The sequence below is a fragment of the Hemicordylus capensis genome, chromosome 10, assembly GCF_027244095.1.
Source record: "Hemicordylus capensis ecotype Gifberg chromosome 10, rHemCap1.1.pri, whole genome shotgun sequence".
Lineage (NCBI taxonomy): Eukaryota > Metazoa > Chordata > Lepidosauria > Squamata > Cordylidae > Hemicordylus > Hemicordylus capensis.
Genome location: NC_069666.1, coordinates 28,114,183 through 28,131,167, shown reverse-complemented (window position 1 = coordinate 28,131,167; position 16,985 = coordinate 28,114,183). Strand labels below are relative to the sequence as shown.

Genomic DNA, 16,985 nt, shown 5'->3' with positions numbered 1-16,985 from the left:
CCTCTCCTGATGATCTCAATGGGTGGTGGGGTTCATAATGAAGAAGACATTCCCTTAAATACCCAGGGCCCAAGCTGTTTAGGGCTTTATAGGTTATGACCAACACCTTGTATTTTGCCCGGAAACATATTGGCAGCCAGTGTAACTCCTTCAATACGGGAGTAATATGGTCTCTCTGAGATGACCCAGAGACCAGCCTGGCTGCTGCATTCTGGACCAACTGTAGTTTCCAGACTACGTACAAGGGCAGCCCCACATAGAGCGCATTGCAGTAATCCAGTCTGGAGGTTACCAGCAGATGTACCACGGTTTTGAGGTCGTCTAACTCAAGAAACAGATGTAGCTGGCGTATCAGCCAAAGCTGACAGAAGGCACTTCTGGCTGCTGTCTCAACCTGGGACACTAAGGAGAGATTTGGATCCAGAAGCACCCCTAGACTGTGTACCTGTTCCTTCTGGGGAAGTGTGACTCCATCCAGAACAGGCAGATCAAAATTGTCTCTTGAGTTCCGACCCCGCACAATGAGTACCTCCATCTTATCTGGATTCAGTCTCAGTTTGTTATCCCTCACCCAGCCCATTACCAACTCCAGGTGGGCATTTAGGGAGGTTATGTCCTCTCCCGATGATGCTGACATGGAGAAATAGATTTGGGTGTCATCAGCATACTGATAGCACCCTGCACCAAATCTCCTGATGATCTCTCCCAGCGGTTTCATGTCCAGATGTTGCTGGACCACAACCCTCCCATCATCCCCAGCCACAACGGCCAAAGGCTGGGGGTGATGGAGTCCAGCCGTATCTGGGGACCCCAAGTTTGGAACCCCCAACAGAGACTTTGGCCAAGAGAGCCCCACTCACTGACCTTTCCTTGGGCCACCAGCTCCCGCTGAGCGGCAGACGCGGACTTGACCAGGGCACTGGTCGCAGCTGCGATGGATTTGGCGGCTTCTAGGATCTGCTCTTCAAAATCCAGAGTCTCGTCCGCCTGCTAGAAGCAGAAGAAGACGGTCACCCACAGTTCTCAACCAAGGCGGTTCTGCCTTTGACCACATATTTCACAACCCAAGGCCGGGTTGGGTGGAAGAGGCCAGAAATGCATTCTACGCGAGATCCTCCCCATCTTTCTGCATTAGGAGGAAACAGCAAAAAAGTGTGTCTGCCTTGTGCTTCTCTTTAGATTGGGGGCCCTTTGGGGCAGGGAACTCTCTTCCCACCCTTTCTGCTCTATAGACCATTTTGGGAACTCTCTTTGTTGAAAAGCAGCCCCACCAAGAATAAAGGAGCTCCCCGCTCAGGGCGGCCCAAGGGAGAGCAGCTCCTCAAAATGGCGGCCTCTCGCATTGAGCAGGGGGAGAGCAACTGTCCCTAGTCATCAGCCCAGCTGTGTGTCCCTCCAGGGGCTGCTGCTGCTGCTGGGGTCTCCCTTGAGCTTCTCTTTAGACTGGGAGCCCTTTGGGGCAGGGAACCCTCCTCCCATTCCTTCTGCTCTGTAAACCACTTCGAGAGGTTTTGTTGTTGTTGTTGTTGTTGTTGAAAAGTGGTATATAAACAATAAAAATCAATGGGCTTTGAAGTTGTGGAAGCCGGACACCTCAGGGTTCCCAAGGGCCAATCCCACCACAGACCAGACACCCATCTCTTTGCAGCGCATGAGGCTCATATTTAAACGCAGATGCAGCAAATGGTTAGCAGACACAGAGAGCTGTGTGTGACACCCTCCTTCAAGTGCCATTATCGATAGGGCTACAACACTTTATGTAATCCGTGAGAACACAGACGCGCAACGGGGCCCTGCTGGATCAGACCCAAGGTGGATACATCCAGTCCAGGATTCTGTTTCCAACAGCTTCCAAGCTGGGCAAGGAGGTGGTGGGCATTCTCTGTTATTTGTCCTCAGCGTCTGGTATTCGGAAGGTATCTTGCCTCTGCCCATGGGGGCTCCATTTGGCAATTGCAGCTTATAGGCTATCGACAGAAAGCTCTCCTCTGCCACTTTTCCTAACTCTTTTCCAGCACAGCCAACTAAGCTAGTGGCCATCGCCACATTTCGTGGCAGGGAGTTCCACGTCCTCCGTCTTCCCAAGACGCTCAAAGACATTCTACTGCATGTGTCCTTTTAACCAGATTGAAAGGAGCAGGGTCTGCAGAAGGTCTTCTACCCCTTTAAGCCTCTTTGCGAATTACAGAGTGCTCTTTCAATATTGCCTCCTCCTATTAAAAAACCCCGGAGACAGAGCTAGACACTGTAGGAATGCTTGATATATAGTTGGACGAAATAACAACCTAATATATCAAACATATCACACAGAGTCCCGCAGAAAAAGGCATCCAGGTTTGGACTCGGCTTGAAACACGGACCAAGCGCTGAACGCTCGACAGCAGGGAGCCGACAGGGGCCGCTGGAGAAATGAGCCCCCCCTCTGCTCCCACCTCCCCTTGGAACACCGAGGCCAACAGGCGGGCAAGGCAAGACTGGAGGGAGAGAAGGCTGGACTTCCAGAAATGCTGGCCGAAGAGGGGGCCTGCCCACCAGAGAGGGGATCCCTGCCTTCTAACTGCTTCTCAGCAGAAATCAGGGAATGCGATTCCCCCCCCACCCCTTACAAGATACACGGTAGAGACAAATGCATCCATTTAAACCTACCTACCTACCTACCTGCTGGCTCCCAGTTGAAGAAATCTGAGTTGATTAACCAAATCTGCTTTGCATGATCAACTAAATCTGCATACTTTTGCAAGTGATGGGAAAGGGCTGCATCTTGGAAGCCTGGAAGGGCCAGTTAAGAGCTTCCTGAAAATCTTAGTGACTGCTCAGCTCAGTGGCAGAGCCTCTGCTTGGCGAGCAGAAGGTCCCTGGTTCCCTCCCTGGCAGCATCTCCAAGTAGGGCTGGGAGAGACTGGAGCCCAGGAGAGCCGCTTGCCAGTCAGTGTAGAGCAGAAGCTCCTAAGTTCTGGTCCTCAGATGTGGTTGGACTACAACTCCCATCACCCCCTGCCACAACAACCAAAGACCCCTGGTGTGCTATATTGACTCAGGACACGGCAGCTTCCTACGTCCCTTGCTCTTCATGCATGGCCTCAGTCCCTATGTCCCGCCCCCTCCATGTGTAAAGCTTCATGCTTTCCCTTTCCCTTCTTGTTCCTTCCTTCATTAAATATATATTAAACTTAGACCCTGAAGCCCAACGAGGCAAAAGCAGCTACCTGGAAAGAGGTGCACCAATGTCCTGTTTTTCAACACCACCTTTTGACATGACACTGATTTTGGGACATGAACCACCACCAAAGAAACGTCAAGGAGGCCCGTGCCTTGAGAGATGCTCCGACTCAGCCCTTGCTCACTGACCTTGGGCTTGGCTCTGGGCTTCAGCTGCTCCAACTTCTTCGCGGCAGCTTCTATCGAGGCTGCGGCCCCCAGCAATTCCGTCTCTGCGATAACCGTGGGGTCCTCTGGATCGACCCATTCCGTGCCTGGAAGGAGCCGAAAAGAGGGAAACCTTCACTCCAGTGGCAGCTGCCTTCTGAAGAGATGACACCTCAACACAGTGTCGGGGGGGGGGGGAGGGAGGATCATGTAGGGGCTCATCCGACTGTTACAAGAGCACAACAAAATTTAATTTAGGCCTGTGTCTTGAATCAAAAGGAATTGCTCCCCCCATAAAGTTCCAGACCTTGTATCTTCACATACAGGTAACTTCATTAAATTAAAGGCTTGGTAATTAAAGCCTACTGTAATCAAGTGCAAACAGCTCAGATAGTTGCATATTCTTCTCTTATTTTCCTGACCTCCATTCCCTACACACATCCTGTATTTCAGATTGTAATCTCCTTGGGGGCAGGGACCTGTCCTTTTGTACTCTGTAATAAAGTACCACACACACTGATGATGGACGAACCTCCGACGACGGTGAAGGTCAGTCTAAATCTCTCATAACTCAAGCACAGAGGGCTGAAACCGCAGCCATTCTGGGGGGTGGCAACTGTTTTGGGCGGAAGGCAGAACCTTTTGCGTCTTATGACAGCGGAATGGCCAGACTCACCTTTCATGGCTTCGGCTGACTGGATGAGCTCCGTGACGGCACTGGCGACCCTCTTCGACAGAGCAGCCAGCTGATGCTTCAGCTCTGGGGTGGGCTTCTGGAGAATCTGGAGGCGCAGATTGAAGGGCAGGCTGTCATTCGGTGCCTCCAGAAGCCACAGCTCCCCCCTGCTAGATCGGGAGGGGTCCCACGTAGCCATCATGGCTAGCAGACTTCTCCTCCGTCTCCATGAGTCTGTCTAATCGCCTTTTGAAGCCATCTAAGCTACTGGCCATCACCACATCTTGTGCTAAGGAGTTCCATGGGCTAGTTACGCATGGTGTGAAGGAGCCCGTCCTCTGGTCGATCTGCAATTGACTGCCGGTCAGTTTGACTGGATGGCCCCAGCTCCTAGCATCACGAGACAGGAAGCAACAGGTCTCGCCTCTACCCACTTTCCCTACAGAGTGCTTAGTTTTATGGAGCTCTGCAGACCTGGGAAATTCATTCCGGAGGGAGGAGGAGGAGGAATGCTAACCATGTCTCGATCTCTGAACTGATGGCTGCAGCAGTTTTCCTCCGCTGAAGAACATTTATATTCAAAATAGACTGGGAAGCTGGAAACCAATAAGTCAATGAATCTGTCCTGCTGCCATCCTGGGTGCCTGAAGGACTTTTGCCAGGGGGCGGGAGCGGGAAAGGATGCAATCCGATACTCACTCATCTAGGAGCCAGCCCCATAGAATTTAGTGGGCCTGGATCAATCCGGGGCAGGAAACCCTCCACCTGGCCCTGCTCTCCAGATGCCCACGCCTGCCCCGATTGGTTTTGCCTTCTCTGGGTTTCTCAGGTCCACCCCAACTAACTGTGTTGGCAGAAGAGACGGTGGCCCTGAGGATGTAAAGGGCCCGTGAATGAGACGTGTGCAAGGTGTGGGGATACAGTTCTGGAGGAGGGGCGATGGGTTTCTGGTCCAGCCCAGAGTTCTGAGCCGTTCTGAAGGACGGCTGGGGGTGGGGGTGGGGGTGGGGGTGGGGGGAGAGGCGTGGCAGCCCCCATCAACACGCAGTGCAGCTCCCTGACTAAACGTTTATTGGGTCTGTTTGAAGCTTCGGGCAAAGCCGAAAGCTCTGCCCAGCCCCCCTGGCTCCATGGCCAACTCCCATCATGCCGTGCTGGGGTGGGGGAGGGAGTGGGCTCCTTTAAGGGAAACGGAGCCCTCTTGAGCCCCTGCCTGCACCCTCTTGGAAGGCATGCCCGGAGAGCTGGGAAGTGGAGCCCCTCCCAACATTTCCCCCCACAGGACTCTTAAGTGGGGGCTCCGTCTCTCCTCCTAAATGGCCCTGCCTGCAGTGAGAAAAGAAGAGTGCCGTGCAGAGACGGGCCCGGTGGGAGATGGCTCCCATACTGAAGGCTGTTTGCCAACAAGGCTCCCGCTTGAAAAAGAGTGAAGATCACTGATCTAGCCTCCAGTGTGTGTAAGCACAAAGCGAAATGTTCAAGGCTGGCTCCAATCCTGCAAATCTCTCCGAGGGCTCAGCCTCACAAGGATAAATTACGGCCTGCTGAGCAAGTTCCCGTAATGAGATTTAAGAGGTTTCATTTTTCTCACCCCACTTGCCTTGTTAGCGACGGGTGTCTGTGTGTGTGTGTGCAAAAAACAGTGCCTTTGTTCCGGCTTTATCTGTACCCTAACACATGCCCATGAATTCAATTTAACAAGAAACATTACAATAGGATGCCTGGCAAAACACATGGCCAATTGTGGCGGCCTTTTGTGTGACGGGTAATGCAGACATTTCTCTTCAGATGGCCCAGATGGCGCTTTGGGGAGGCAATTTAGTTGTGTGACCAAACCTACAAATCAGAGAGCTGCCAAAAGCTGCATGTTCTGTACAATCTGACCGTAATTCTCCACAGGAAATAAAGGCAGAGGCTACTAGGAGGCAAGCCAATTAGGGATGTGCAAAAAATTCAACTGAATCTATTTGAATTCGAAACAAATTCAAATCGATGCAACTCGAAACTGCACAGAATGAGGTTCATTTGTTTTGATTTGAATTCACCTGAACTCAAATCAAAATCACATCAAATTTGAGCAAGTTTGATTTGTCTTCAAGAGAATTTGAATCGATTCAAATGAATCCCATTCTGTGCAAGCACTTGAGAGTAAAATAGAGGCAAATAGATTCAAATTCAAATTGATCATCTCCCCCAGCGATATACCTAAAGCCAAGGCGATCAGGTCAGGCAGCAGATTCTGAATGAAGGGTTTAATACAGGACATCTCGACAGACAGAGAGACAGAGTTAACTCACAGGGCAAAAAAACTCCACACTCTTAAATCACTCAAGAGGATGGTGGATCGGACTGTAGCTCAGTGATAAAGTATCTGCCTTGAGTGCAGAAGGTCCCAGGTTCAATCGCTGGGGAGGAGAGCTGGTCTGGCCTTGAGGTACTGAGGAGGATTTGTCCCCTTTGCTAAGCAAGGTCTACCTTGGTTTGCATTTGGATGGGAGACTACATGTAAGCTCTGAAAGATATGGGGCCACAGCTCAGTGCTAGAGCATCTGCCTGCTTGCATGCAGAAGTCCCAGTTTTAGCCCCTGCAACTCCAGGTAGGGCTGAGAGAGACTCCTGCCTGCAACCTTGGAGAAGTTGCTGCCAGTCTGTGAAGACAATACTCAGCTAGGTGGACCAAGGGTCTGACTCAGTATATGGCAGCTTCCTATGTTCCTAATTCCAGGCTATTTCGGGGCTTTTGCAGAAGCATTTCCAGGTGGATTGTACCCATGGGTAATTTGTACACGGAGCTGCTGTCTGGAGTTTCCTCTTCAGGTGCCAAACTGTCTTTGACCAGCCCTGGACACTTTCCAGATTAGCTGCTCAGTGGTGGCAAAATGCTTCCATTCAGGCAAATTGCATTCAGAACATAAATAGCAAAGTGCCCAGCAGGGGGAGCAGTCTCACGAAAACTAACCAGCCGAAAAAACAGCAACTTCTTTACGCTGGATATACGACGTCATAGCACTATATCGCAGCGATTAAATTCGAAACAAGGCATTGGAAATATGAACAGCACCCTGCTGTCCGCGTAGGGACTGCGGTGTCACAACACAGGAAGTGTGGAAGCACACTTCCGAGATCCAACGTGACCCCGTTGCAGGGTCTCATCTGGAAAGCGCCCTGGCCCCATGAACAAACACAAGGAGAAATACGAAACCTGCGGGTTCCTACTGTTGGGACAAGAAGCCATTGCTTCTTGCAATGTTGAAAAGCAGCCTATAAATATTTGTTGTAGTTTGGCTCTCAAAATGACACGGGCCATTCACAAAGTTAATATTAGCAGTCATTATGACAGTAGCGGCTTGTCCTAATGAGCCCGGGGGTACCAACAAGGCGCGGCTGCCTCTGGATCCCAGCAATTCTGGCTACTCCTCTCTCCCATTCTGCCCCACCCCAGCATTCATGAGAGCCGCGCTGTCTGCAGGCCGCTCATTTGTCAGGTAGAGCTCGCAGCCTGCAGGCAGCAGCATGGCTCTCGCTAAGACTGGGATGGGATGAGCGAGCGAGAGGCGTGCGAACGGAGCGGCCGGGAACCAGAGGCACCCCCCCCCCGGCTCGTTAGGACGAGCGACTACTGTATTAGGACAAGGCCTCAACAAATGCAGCTGTCACTGGCAGAGGGAAAGAGGTCTGGCTCTTACCATCAGAACATGTTCGAGGAGCTCCAGGTAACCCAGAGTACATTCCGTCCCGTATCGCAGCGCTCTGGCCCGGACCTCTTCACTGACGTCGAGATGATACGAAGCTTGCTGAGGGTGCAAGAGAATACCAGAGAAGCAATTGCATAAAAGCCCTGTATTTAAATCCTTCAGTCAACAGAAAGACAATTTAAAAAGAGATCACATTGTGACATGCAAAAGCACACTGGTCAACATCTGAAACAGAGAAGTTCTGGTTGGATAGGAAAAAACTTGTGGATCAGCTTGACGAACGACCTGTTCCGTGCCCCCCCCCCCCCGCCTGAAACCGGGCAGGAACTTCCCCTGGCAACTGATTGGCTTCTTAATTCGCACTCTTGAAAGAAAATCCAAGCAAGGCTCTCCACGAATTCAAGCATTTCAGCTGATTAATCATTTGAGCAAACAATTAGCTAAAATGCAATGGGTTGATTAAAGTAAAATAAATGTGCTCATTACTGAAGCTTCAGGAAAGAAAGTGGGGGGGATAACACCATCTTTTGAAACAATTTGCGGGAAACTTATCAGAGGTTCTGTTTAGAAAAGCAGGTATTGACAGTCAGCAACTACCAAACTAATAGAAAAATAATAAATATTTACCATTTATATATTCAAAGCACTACAAATATATTATCTTGCTATAATCCTGGGCTTCCCAACCTGTGGTACGCCAGATGCTGCAGTACGACAAATTCCACATCTCCATCCACAATAAATTGTAGCTGGGGATGATGGGAGTTGTAGTTCATCTGCAGTACCACAGGTTGGGAACCCCTGCTAAAATCCTTACAAAAACCGGAAATGTCGGTCAGTATTACCAGCCTCCGACCGGACATGGCAAGCTATGATATAAAATTATAAGAATCAAATGTGATTAGATTAAAAAGACCACCTGACCCTTATTCCTATGTCCCTTATAGACCGAGGCTTGTTTCAACTTTCAGTAAACGAAATTTAGAAACCTCAAGAAAAACCCCTCTGATGCATGAAGACATTTCCCCTCGGATGTTCAGCCTTCCCCAGTTGTCTTGCACGACCAGAGAGCTGCTTCATTCAGACAGCGCCCAGGAAATTAAGCCCAGCCACCCACCAGAGTTAGGGGCGTCAGGCATGGGGGGACTGTAGGGAGAAGGAGCCCCAAGCTGCCTGCGGGCACAGCCCTGCCTTCCTCTTACCTTGCAGGCTGTCAGCATGTCAGCCACGGCTTTGCGGCTCAAGTTGGCAGTGGCAATCACATCCTCCTGACGGCAGGAGTTCCCGGCTGCCACCGCTTTGGCAGTCGCCATGGTGATGCCTTTCGTCATCCGGATGGATTCTTCAGGCGATGAGGTCTTTTCGGGAACCTCCTTCGACTGGAACACCTGGATGCATCGGTGGGGGGAAAGGGAGCAGAGGCAGGATGAGGGCAGGGCAGGAGGTGCTGCTCTGGGCACTTGGATTTGCGACGCCCGCTCTGATGCAGCAGTCAGATGTCGGGGGACGAGAAGCTTAAATGGAAAACTGCTCCTCCCACCCGCCCACCTGCCTTGCAAAGAGCTTCGTTTCCCCGATGTGCTGGGAAAGCTTATGACAGGGCTGCACCACTTGGGATCTCGGGCTGCTGTTGGACTACAACTCCCATCATCCCCATTGGCCACTGTGGCTGGGGATGATGGGAGTCGGAGTCCAACGGCTGCCAGAGGTCCAAAGCGGTGCAGCCATGTCATGAAGCTTCCCATCACTTCGGGAACCGGCCACAGGCCTGAAGCCCTGGCGCACGAGTCTCCATGCGCTGTGGAGCAAGCTGGTGGCAGATGGGGCAGGATCCAGACTAAGCTGCTCACCAAGCATAATGAGGCCCAAGTTATCCGCGTCTCGTTTATTTCAACGTTGTTTCGTCAAGGTATTGCCCACCTTCTTGACAGAAGCACCCATGGACAGAAAGCCATCCCTCCCACACTACCAGTCACTCCTAACCTGTGCTCCCCCCAAGTTTGGAGGGCTTTGCAGCTGCTTCCCAGGGCCCCAGCTGCCTCCCTCTGCCCTGCAAAGTGGCCCAAGGCTCCACATAACTCACAGAGCTCGGAGGCGGAGGAGGCCCTGTTTGGCATGCAGAAGAGCCCCAGTCCAGCTTCAGCCGCATCTCCAGCTGAAGGCAGCAGGAGATACTGAGATGAGCTGCGGCTGGTCAGAAGAGACAACACTGGGCAAGGTGGACTAATGGTCTGGCACCATAAGAGGGAGGATGAGGACCATGAGGACCATAGTTCAGGGGTCCCGGCTTTGATCTTGGGTAGCAGAGCTAAGAAATGCCCCTTTCTGCAGTGCTAAAAAAAGCCTCTTTCGGCTCGGGTCCCTGTTCAAGCCTCTTCCCGTCAGAAGAGACAATACTGGGTCAGGCAGACTGAAGCTCCGAATCAGTACTGCTATTGCTATTATTGAGATTTATGAACCACCTGATATTCCAAACCACCAACAATGAAAAAGCAACTAGAAGCAGAATTAGCAGTCGAAGGGCACCTTAGTTCGTTCTTCATGGCTACGTGGGGCCGACAGATTCCTAGGAGCCAATCCTATGCCTCAGGGCAGTGTCATATAAGCTACCAAATGGGACATGGAATGACAGAGCTGGAGGGGGGTCTTGGAGGCCATCCAGCCCAGCCCTGCTCAATGCAGGACACCCAGAGCAAAAGCAACCCCAAGAGATGGCTGTCCCAGCCTCTGAAGATCTCCAGTGAGGGTCAGCCCCACCCCCCCAGGTCAGGGTTCCCAACCTCGGACCCTCAGATATTGTTGGACTACAATTCCCATCATCCATAGCCACAATTACCTTTGACTTCGAGATGCCAGGCTAAGATAGATCTTTTCCAAAGGGTTTTTGAGTTGCCCCATTTACCTCCCTCCAACCCCTGATGTTTATCACTCTGATTATCAATGCTACTAATTAGTTTTTACAGGGGTTTTTTCCCCCCACAAGCTGGTATACTTGTATGCCTTTTTAATATCATTTTTAATAGGTTGTGTAAACTGCCCTGGGGATTTTTTTAACTGGAAGGCAAGTTGCACATATTTCAAACGACCACTAAATCTGGCATAGTTTGCCCTGGGAAATAGGTGGCTTTCCTCAAAGTTTGGTTTGGGAAAGTGCACTGGATCTCGGCCAGAGTTGGCTTGCCTACTTCAGGACATGCAGCCCGCAGAGCCTTTACCGTGAGCTCCTGCTTGATGTACTCAATCGTCGCCTCCAGCGCTCTGGTCCCGCGGGTTGCTTCATCTTCAACAGCTTTCACAGTCTTCAGAAGTGATGTGACGTTCGTGACCATCACCTAAAAAGAGAGAGAAGGGAAACTCTCCCGTTGTCAAGGGCTGGATGACAAGAATTCAGTCAAGATCCATCCACACATTGGTGCAGATACAGAAATGGAGACAAGCAGACCGATCACGGTGGCCTCTCTTCTTTGGAATGGCTGAGACATCATCATCAGCTGCTGCAAGTCTGAAATCCTTTCCTAGATGGCTTTTTAAAAACCGGCACAGTTGTGTCGTAGGAAGGGGGCTGGATAAACAGCGAGAGGAAGACTTTCCTAGAGGCCAGGAGTGAGCGGAGGCATCTAACTGGGAGCATGAAGATATCAGATTTCAGAGCTTGATTCAGACATTACGTTCTACAAGTGTACAGATGTCTGTACACTCGTACATGTGTTTGTGTGAATGACTGTACCTGGGTTCATTTTAAAAGTGAACCTGGATGCAGGCCCTTCAAATGGCACAGATAGGAAGTGTACTTCTGTACCTGCGTTCAGCATAACATGTGAATGGCTGCACCAGCGTATGCTGTACACTCGTACGAGTGTTGAACATAGGGTGTGAATGGGCCTAATGTTACAAATGTCACTGCCTGACACCCAGATCCACACAGCTCTCACACAACAGAGATGAGCGCATGCAAGAAGGTTGGGGAGCTAAGCAGATGCTCAAAGCTGCGCAGTCTCTTGCACACTCCGTCCGCTTGTACAAGCTTTGTGCTTGCCCGACAAGAAGAGAGGAGGAGTGCTCTGCAACATATATGGACCAAGGAAGAGACTTTGCAGCAGGATGCGTCCCACAGCTTGCACATCCTCTTGTGCGAGCGCACTGTGATGCATCAGCACAACGCTCGTCTGGAATGCAAGCTCAGCTTCGTGAAACTAGTGCACAGCCTTGCCCGGCCACAACACATTTACAAGGGTGCAGCGTCAGTCTGGATGTCAGCCCCCAGCAAGAGTGGCCGGTGCGGGCACTGCTGGGGGATGGGCGAGAGGCACTTTTAAGCACAAATTAAGAGGCGCTCAGCTCAGCTCCACTGCAGCTGCAAAGGGACGGGCCTTCTCAGTTGCTGCCCCGAGGCTTTGGAAGACACTCCCTGTTGAAATAAGAGCTTCCTCATCTCTGACAATTTTAAAAAAATCTTTAAAGACACATTTGTTCACCCAGGCTTCTCATTAAATACCGTTTTAATAGTTTTAACTTCATTTTGAAATATTGCTTTAAGGTTTTAAATCCTTATAATGTTTTAACTTTTTGTTGTCATTTATTTTAACCAAGGTTTTAATTTGTCATTTGTTAAAACTAATGTTTTCACTTTTTGTTTTTGTTGTAAACCACCCAGAGACGCAAGTTTTGGGCGGTATAAAAATGTGTTAAATAATGAAAAATAAATAAAATAAAGCTACTCCAAGCAGCAGTGTGTTGCCCAGTAGGGATGTCCATGGAACTAGTTTGGAGGCCCTTTATGGCTGTGGCGGGTGGTCCCACCGGTTCAAAGGTGGGGTGTGTATGCTGCTTTAAGGCCAGGGGAGGGTGCACTTACCCCTCCCACCACTCTTCCCCTATCGGCGCTCCATTTTTAGAAAGTCCATTGGGGCGGCAGCGTACGTTCCTGCTGCTCCGTTTGCCCTCTTTACTGGAACTAACTGGAAATATCTGAAGCGCCTGTGGTGTGGATCAGTGGGTGTTCCATGCGCGTGCCAGTGCGTCAGATATTTTCACTAAGTTTGTTTGTTTGTTTGTGTTTGTTTATTTATCTATCAAATTTGTACACTGCACCAAACTTTCATCTCTGGGCGGTTTACAATAGCATAAAACCAGTTAAAAACATATACAAAAAACTTAAAAGAATTTAACGATTTTAAAACAAACCAGAGATTAAAACCCAATTTTTTTTTTAGGAAGCTGAGAAAGCTTGGGCAAAAAGATGGGTCTTCAGGTGTCTTTTGAAAATTGCCATAGATGGGGAGGATCGTATCCCAGCAGGGAGCACATTCCACAATCTCGGGGCAGCAACCAAGAAGGCCCTGTCTCTGTGTAGCCACCAAACGAGTCGGCGGTAACTAAGTTCCAGTAAAGAGGGCAAACGGGGCAGCAGGGAAAGAGCGGCAGGAGGGGTAAGTGCACCCTTCCCCACCCTTAAAGCTGCACCACGCCTGCCTTCGGGCCTCCCCCTCCTGGTTCCGTCCACATCCCTAATGCCCGGCACTCCTTCCTGCAGCGGCAGATCGGCTCTGCCACTCACCTGGCTTCCGGGGAGCCCACCCCCCACCAGTGGCCAGGTGGGTGGGGGAGCTGATCTGCCAAAGCAAGTTGGCAAGCTGGCTATTGGGTCGGGTTGACCCCTGCGCGTGGGCTCCTCGGAAGCACCTGGTTGGCCAATGAGGGAAAGAGAACGTGGACTAAAAGGACTTGGTCCAACAGGGCTCTTCTATTCTTATGCTGACTGATAATAAGAATGCTCCCTCATTCCCTCTCTGTGGGCTTCTCGGAGGCATCTGGTGGGCCACTGTGTGAAACAGGATGCTGGACTAGATGGGCTGCCTTGGGCCTGGTCCAGCTGGGCTGTTCGGATGTGCTTAAGTTTATAGCCCACAGCCTTTTCTCAGAACATTTCCCCTCTGATGCACTCCAGAGAGTGCACCTTCGGGAGAAGGACAGCTGCACTGTTGCAAGTGAGACAATGGCCCGATTCAGACATTATGCTGTATGAGTGTACGGATGTCTGTACTCTGGTACACATTTTTGTGTGACTGGCTGTACCCACATTCATTTAAAAAGTGAACCTGGGTACAGTACCTTAAAATGCATGTTACAGAGAGGAAGTGTACTGCCGTACCTGCGTTCAATGTGACATGTGAATGACTGCACCTGGGTACAGATCTGTAGCTGTGTACCCTGTACACTCATTGTGCAAATACTGAACATTTGGGTGAATAGAGCTACTGGGATGTTCATGGGCAAATTACGGTCTACAGCAAAATATGCGTCAGTAGGAATGAGAGGGAGACAGAGAATGAGATGGAAGATGTCCAAGAACCACAACCTGTCACCAACAGCCACGGGTGATCTTTCAGAAACACCACCAGTTTTGGAGTGAGGGTGGGGAGAAAGTGGAGGTGAACCACTTATTTTTATTATTATTATTATTATTATTATTATTATTATTATTGCTCTGCCCTGAGCCATTTTTGGAAGGGTGGTATAGAAATCGAATAAATAACAACAACAACCAAGAAGCCCAACCACCACCACCACCACCACCACCAAGCCCAATGAAAGCACCGAGAGCCTTTTTCTCAGCTCAGGGGCTCTTCTGTCATCAGGCTTCTACCTGGAAAGCAGGTGTGTTGCATACCTTGGCCGCTCCCTTGAGCTGATACATGGAAGGGTCATCTGCTGCTTTGCTGGCGGCTCCTTTGGTGGCCCCAATGAGGTCAGACAGGGCCTTGGCGACATCCTTGATGGCATTGATCAGCACAACCTGGTCGGATGAGAACCCAGAGCAATGAGTTGGCTTAACAGCTGTGGAAAGCAATAGGAGAGAAGCAAGGTGCATGTCTCACACACCTGTTCTCAGGACATATACGAAAGGGGGAACATGTGCAACTAGAGAGGGGGATGATGGGTGTTGTAGTCCAACAACATCTGGGAAACCATGTTTGGGAACCCCTGGACTAGAAGGAGCCCTGCTGCAGGCCTGTGCTAAACGCCCTCTGGTTCTTTGCATAGAGAATCAGATCATCAAGGTGCAAGATGACCGGGCCTTGGAAATCTTCCTTCAGTCCCGTCTCTTTGCTCTCCACAGCAAAGGCCTCCATTTCTCTCACCAGCTCTCCTTTGGGATGCAGCGTGGACTGCACTCACCAGCCGGCCTTGGCAGTTGCCATGGCAACGCGGCTCTGCAGAGTGCAAACAGGAGGGCACCCAAATGCATCTCCAAAGGCAGAGCTGGAGAGGCTGCCGTGATGCTTTCCTGCCTGGGGCCTTCCCCTTCTCAAACCCTGGCCGGTTTTGCGAAGTCCTACCTCGAAGAAGCAGCACCCCTCCCTAACTGGCTTCGCCTCCTTCTCTTGCATCTGTGTGCCAGGTGCAGGGAGACCTCGACATTCGTGGGGGTCCCGTTCCTGGCTGCAACCGCAGCTACAGATACCGCGTACACAGAATCATTGGGGCTGTGGGATCGCGGGGGTTCGGTTCCGGGAAAATGATTGAAAATGATAGAAAATTGGCCAGATTTTCTGGGGGAAATGCAGGGGGAAGCTGCATCTCTTTGGGGGTGGCTGGCACCAAGGATTCATTTTCAAATGAGATGCCGGTACGAGTGTTCACACGTCACACGCGCACATGCGCCCAACTTCTGGCCACAAAGGGCCTCCGAACCGGTTCGATGCACATCCCTAGTCTGGACTCTGGAAGGCAAAGCTAAAGATGGTTCTTCCAGTACGTTGCATGTCATCATATCATTTGGATCCTTCCTGCAGGACAATGTCAGTGGCAGGGAGGACACAGAGACGCCATTGCAGGCAGCAGCCACATGTGTTCCCTGTCACAGGGATTCCCAGATGTTGCTGACTACAACTCCCATAATCCCCAGCCAAAGGCCACTGAAGCTGGGGATACTGGGCATTGTAGTCAACAACACCTGGGACTCCCTTTTCCAGGGAAGATTGGTCCAGCATAGCATAGTGGTCAGAGTGTTGGACCAGGACTGGGAAGACTCGAGTTAGAGTCCCCATTCAACCATGAAACTCACTGGGTGACTCTGGGCCAGTCATGTATCTCTCAGCCTAACCTACCTCACAGGGTTGTTGTGAGGCTATAAATAAGCATGTACTCCTTGGAGGAAAAGTGGGATATAAATGTAATAAATAAATAAATGTAGCTCCGTCCACTGAGATGCACTGTCATTATTGAAGCACTAAACCCCCAGTGAATGTGGTACAGGTCCAAATGAGAACAGTTTTCTTGTTGCCATGCAAGACAATTCTTGCAAATACTCAGAAAAGAGACAACTGAACTTTCCCCTGAATGCCTCTGGCTGCAATCGTGCTTTGCAGGGGGTTTTGTGACCTTCCAATGTCAGAGAGGGAGCTTCTGGGGAAAGTGGAAACTGCCCCGACCCCCCCACCCCCCGCAGTAGCCTCTGCTGGCCACTCCCTCATACCTGCGTTTCTGGCTCATCTGAGCCCAGACTGGCAGCTCCCAGCTTCACCACCTCTGCCAGCTGGGTGATGGTGCTTGCCGATGACTGAGCCGCTTGGGCAAGCTTCTCCTGGCTTGAGGCAGCTCCAGAGACCAACAGCTTGGTGTCTTCAACAAGAGCTTTTGCGGTTTTCAGTATATTTTCTCTGGGGGGGAAATAAAGAGTTGGGGGGAGGGGGAGAGAGAGAGAAAGGAAGGAAGGAAGGAAGGAAGGAAGGAATCTGTCGTTAGTCCATGGCCTATCTAGTCCAGCATCCTGTTTCCCACAGTGGCCCACCGGATGTCTCTGGGGAGCCCAGGTATGTGCATGCCCTCTCTCCTGCTGCAACTGGTATTTAGAGGCTGGCCTACAGTCACCAGACCAGTAGCCATTGATAGACCTGTCCTCCATGCATTTGTTTAAGACCCTTTTAAAGCCACCCAAAGTAGTGGCTAACACCACATCCAGTGGCAGACAACTCCGTAGATTAATTCTGTCCTGTGTGGAAAAGTGCTTCTTATTGTTGGCCCTAAGTTCCTGGCAATGGTTTCATCTGGAAGGGCTTCAGTGTGAAGGGCTACGCAGGTGATAGCCACCACGCCAGCACTGGCTTTTATGATAAACCCTCAACTGAGGCTGCAAAATCAACTTTGAATAGATGAATGAACTGTGAGAGGCTATCAGAGGATCACACAAACGAAAAAATCCGATGGCAAGCCCTTCCCGCTGGAAGTGAACAAGATGCTGCCAT

The 16,985-nt window shown here is 50.7% G+C and overlaps 1 protein-coding gene across 9 annotated transcripts in view; it reads right to left on the bottom strand.

Moving 5' to 3' along the window:
* TLN2 (talin 2) overlaps positions 1-16,985 on the bottom strand; it is a 222,880-nt gene that overhangs the window by 5,095 nt on the left and 200,800 nt on the right. For 6 of the 9 annotated variants that reach the window (XM_053272347.1, XM_053272346.1, XM_053272349.1 and 3 more), the window contains 8 exons: positions 16,217-16,400; positions 14,408-14,533; positions 10,953-11,069; positions 8,940-9,125; positions 7,729-7,836; positions 4,043-4,148; positions 3,349-3,473; positions 865-990 (listed from right to left, as the gene is read on the bottom strand). In XM_053272347.1, coding sequence (XP_053128322.1) covers positions 865-990; positions 3,349-3,473; positions 4,043-4,148; positions 7,729-7,836; positions 8,940-9,125; positions 10,953-11,069; positions 14,408-14,533; positions 16,217-16,400 — 1,078 coding nt within the window. Of the gene's footprint in view, positions 1-864; positions 991-3,348; positions 3,474-4,042; positions 4,149-7,728; positions 7,837-8,939; positions 9,126-10,952; positions 11,070-14,407; positions 14,534-16,216; positions 16,401-16,985 lie in introns of those variants that run through there. The other 3 variants (XM_053272350.1, XR_008311436.1, XR_008311437.1) reach the window with 3 other exon arrangements.